General features: G+C 44.6%; 1 protein-coding gene across 1 annotated transcript in view; it reads right to left on the minus strand.

Moving 5' to 3' along the window:
* C3 (complement C3) overlaps positions 1–4,653 on the minus strand; it is a 47,960-nt gene that overhangs the window by 21,726 nt on the left and 21,581 nt on the right. Inside the window, 1 exon segment of the mRNA XM_029916480.1 lies at positions 4,367–4,511. Coding sequence (XP_029772340.1) covers positions 4,367–4,511 — 145 coding nt within the window.

A 4,653-nucleotide genomic window follows, 5' to 3' on the forward strand; every position in this document is an offset into this window, starting at 1 on the left:
AAGAAGATGTAGTATATATATACAATGGAGTACTATATGGCAATGAGAAAGAATGATATATGGCCATTTGTAGGAAAGAGGATGGACCTTGAGGGTGTCATGCTAAGCGAAATAAGTCAGGCAGAGAAGGATAGATACCATATGTTTGCATTCATAGGTCTAACAGGAGAGACCTGGCAGGGGACCATGGGGAGAGGAAGAGAGAAAGAGAGTGGGGAAGAGTGAGGGACACAGATCAAGGGAGACTACTGAGTACTGGAGATGAACCATGGACTGAAGGGGGAGGGGGAGGAAGGATGGGGGGATGGTCATGGTGGGGGACACTTGTGGGGAGAAGCACTGGGTGTTAAATGGAAACCAATTTGACAATAAACTATTATAAAAAAAAAAAAGAAAGATGAGAAAAAGTGATGGCCCCATCCTTAGGGGACAGGGGCCCCAGAGCCACTGGGCATTTTCTCTTCCCATTCAGAGAGATCTCTTATTTCTTGGTGGCTGACACGCTGCTCCCAGGTGACAGTAAGGGTGTCAGAGCCTACTCTGTGGGGACATAGTGCTTTCTATAAATAGATTTTCTTTGAGAGCAGTTTTTGGCTCACAGCAAAATTGAGGGGAAGGTAGAGAGTTCCCACATACGTCCAGTGTGCCCAACCCCGAGGTGCGGTCACCCCCGTGCTGACAGCACAGTCTCTAAAATAATTTGCAAGAACAAACAGCCTTAAGGGGTGATGTTGACATGTTAACAGGATAATGGGTAAAGTGATTAAGAAAATATAAAAAAGGAAGCAGGATGAAATGCATGATTGGAACAAGGACAGTCAGATTGTGAGTCTTGGCAAAAAGGTGTGAGGGGAGGCCACACAGGGAGCTGGCAAGTCCTGGCCTAATGCTGATGGTCTCAAGCAGGCCCAAGGGCGGGGTGAGGAGAGAGAGGCACAAACTTTAAGACCAGATGACTAATATTTTCATGTGATCATTTTGAAAAAAATCAATGTGAATCCAAAAACAAAAATTGATGATAAACAAAATATCTCCATTGTAAACAGAAGCCAGCACTGATCAGAACCATATTGGCATTTGAGGCAAGAGGGAAAATTGTGCCCCCTGCCCCTTGTGCCTGATTTAGGTACATTGTATTTATTTATTTATGTATTTATTTATTTATTTATTTATTTATTTATTTTAATGTTTATTTATTTTTGAGAGAGAGAAAGACAAAGCATGAGTGGGGGAGGGGCCGGGAGAGAGGAGACACAGAATCTGAAGCAGGCTCCAGGCTCTGAGCTGTCAGCACAGAGCCCAACACAGGACCCAAACCCATGAACCTGTGAGATCATGACCTGAGCTTAACCAACGCTTAACCGACTGAGCCACTAAGGTGCCCCATGAGTTAGGTACATTTTTAAAGGTTAATTTTTTTCCTAGCCTTAAAGTAGTTGAAAAATTATTGAAACAATAAAAAGGAGGGTTGTTAAGACTCAGGACAGGAAGTAGAAATATCTTATTCAGGCCAAACCAACAGGTTTAATCATTTTGTTTTATTACCATAATAATAAACTACACTGTATTATCACTTCCCTTTCTTGGCTTCAAGATGTTCAAAATCTGCTTCTTTGCTTGTCTTGTTTTAACTGAAGAAACCGAAGCTGGCAGTTTCTCCTGGCTAAGGGAGGGTGGCCCATGCATTTGTGGGCACAAGGGCTCATACTTTTCCTTTTGCCTGAGACTCCAGTAACAGCTTAGCACACGTCTGGTTGGTGGCCCCCACCTGTGTTTCAGATCAGAGCATCTTCATATCTCCCCGCGGTCCGTGTTTGTATATGGAGGTCCTGTGTGAGGCATCCTTAGAATCAGAAAGATTCTTGTAGTTTGAAAAGATAAACTTGAAAGCCACAGTTTAGATCTCAGCTCCTGAAAGCATGTTCCCCGAACCACTAGCAATCTGGCAAAGGTGGTTTACCGGGAAGTTTGTCGAAATTCAGAATCTTGGACCCCTCTCCTGACCTGCTGACTCAGAACCTGCATTTTGACATGATCCACAGGGTGGGGGAAGGGGCGTCGTATGTGTCTGGAGGCTGCAGAAAGCCTGCCCTGCACCAGGGTCTCTGCACCTCATCACTGACATCATTCAGGACTGGATGGCTCTCTGGGCAATATAGGATGTCGTGGCCACTACCTGCTAGATTCCAGGAGCAGTCCCACCCCTGGTTGTAACATGTCCCCAAAATATCCCCACAAGTTGCCCAATGCCCCCCAGGCATGAGGGGGGCACATCATAAAGGGTCTTGTAGTTTTTCTCATCTCTGTACTCTTGAGAGATCTCCCCAATACTGTTGTCTTACCAAGTACAATTTTTTAAGCTTATTTATTTATTTATTTATTTATTTATTTATTTATTTAGAGACAGACAGAGAGAGAGAGAGAGAGAGACAGCATGATTGGGGGAGGGGCAGAGAGACGGAGAGAGAGAGAATCCCAAGCAGACTCTGTGCTGCTGGCTGCACAAAACCCAATGCAGGGCTCAAACTCATGAAACCATGAGATCATGACCTCAGCTGGGCTCAAGAGTCAGACACTTAACCGACTGAGACACTCATGTGACCCAAATTTTTATACACTTCTTGGTGCAACATTATTTTTATTAATTTTTAGGGTAACATTTTTAATATAATGCTTTCACAAATTTTGCTTGCATCAACCCTTTGCTTGAATATCACCTAGTAGCTGTTAAATCGCAAATTAACCATTGCTTTGCCTTCATTTTCACTCCCTGTAGATCAGTACTGGCCCCCAGAAATATGATATAGCTCTTTGTCATTTTAAATCTTCCGGTAGGACCATTAAAAAGAGGAGGTGAAATCAATTTTATTAGACATTTTCGTTAACCAAATATATCCAAACTATTATTCTTTTAACATGTGGTATATGTTGAAAAATATGCAATAGTATTGCTGGGGATTTACCCAAGAGAGACAGAAATGCTGATGCATAGGAGCACATGTACCCCAATGTTCATAGCAGCAATGTCAACAATAGCCAAAACATGGAAGGAGCCTAAATGTCCATCACCTGACGAATGGACCAAGAAGATGTGGTATATATTCACGATGGAGTACTACATGGCAATGAGAGAGAATGACATATGGCCCTTTGTAGGAAAGTGGATGGACCTTGAGGGTGCCATGCTGAGTGAAGTAAGCCAGGCAGAGAAGGACAGAAACCATATGTTTGCACTCATAGGTCTAGCAGGAAAACAAGAGAGACCTAATGGAGAACCAGGGGGAGCGGAGGAGGGAGAGAGAGTTGGGGCGAGAGAGGGATGCAAAACCTGAGAGACTATTGAATGCTGAGAATGAACTGAGGGTTGATGGGGAAGGGGGAGGGGGGAAAAGGGGTGGTGGTGATGGTGGAGGGCACTTAAGGGGAAGAGCACTGGGTGTTGCATGGAAAACAACTTGACAATAAAATATTATGGAAAAAAAACACCATCACACCCATAATAACATTACAATGATCATCAATATATATTTAAGAGTAACCTATTAATACTCAAAATTATGAAAGATATATTTAATTCTGTTTGTATGAAGCCTTCGAAATCTAGCACATATTTTATATCTGCAGAGCATCTCAAGGAGGGTGCTAACCTTTTTTTCTACATTTCATTTTTAATTATAAATCATCTCTACACCCCACATGGGGCTCGATTTCTGGCCCCTGGTCAAGAGTTGCACTCTCCACTGACTGAGCCATCTGTGCAAAGGCACCCCTAGCCTTTCATAGGAAATACTTTGGTCTGTATTTTAGGATTTGCAAAATGTACAACTGAAAAGACAGATTGGTATATTAAAGTTGTTCCAAACATATGTTAAAAAGTTTTCTGAGCTATGGGGCACCTGGATGGCTCAGTTGGTTAGCCATCTGACTTCCGCTCAGGTCATGATCTCATGACTCTTGAGCTTGAGACCTGCATTGGGCTCTGTGCTGACAGCTCAGAGCCTGGAGCCTGCTTCGGATTCTGTCTCTCTCTCTCTCTCTTTCTCTCTCTCTCTCAGCCCCTCCACTACTCATGCTCTGTCTCTCTCTCTGTGTCCCAAAAATAAATAAATATTAAAAATTTTATTAAAAAGGTTTTCTGAGCTAGCCCGGGGACCAGAGGGAGCTCTAGCACCTTGGAGAGCACAGGTGTGGACCCTTCAGGTATACCTGAGCCCTTCCCCCCTGCACGCCTACCTATGAGTAAAACTACAAGAAGACAGTGGAAATCATTCATCACAGTGACTGCCAGCTGCCACCACTATCAGTAATGCGTGATGTTTACAATGGTTTAGCCCTTGAGCTTCTACAAACACAGGCTGAGCCTGACACCGCTCCCGCAGTCAGGGGTGAGCACTGAGACCCTGTCCTCCTCCTCCCCTTGACACTCCACTCCCGGACAGGGATCTGCGTGGCTGACCCCTACGAGGTCACAGTGATGCAAGACTTCTTCATCGACCTGCGGCTGCCCTACTCTGTCGTGCGCAATGAGCAAGTGGAGATCCGAGCCGTGCTCTACAATTACCAGGATGTGGGGGATCTCAAGGTGGGTTCCTGGGGCGGCAGAGGTATGATGGAGAGCTTGGATGGTCGGGGGGCGGGGAGGCCATGGCACAT

This window comes from Suricata suricatta, chromosome 12 (genome assembly GCF_006229205.1).
Source record: "Suricata suricatta isolate VVHF042 chromosome 12, meerkat_22Aug2017_6uvM2_HiC, whole genome shotgun sequence".
NCBI classification, from domain to species: Eukaryota; Metazoa; Chordata; class Mammalia; order Carnivora; family Herpestidae; genus Suricata; species Suricata suricatta.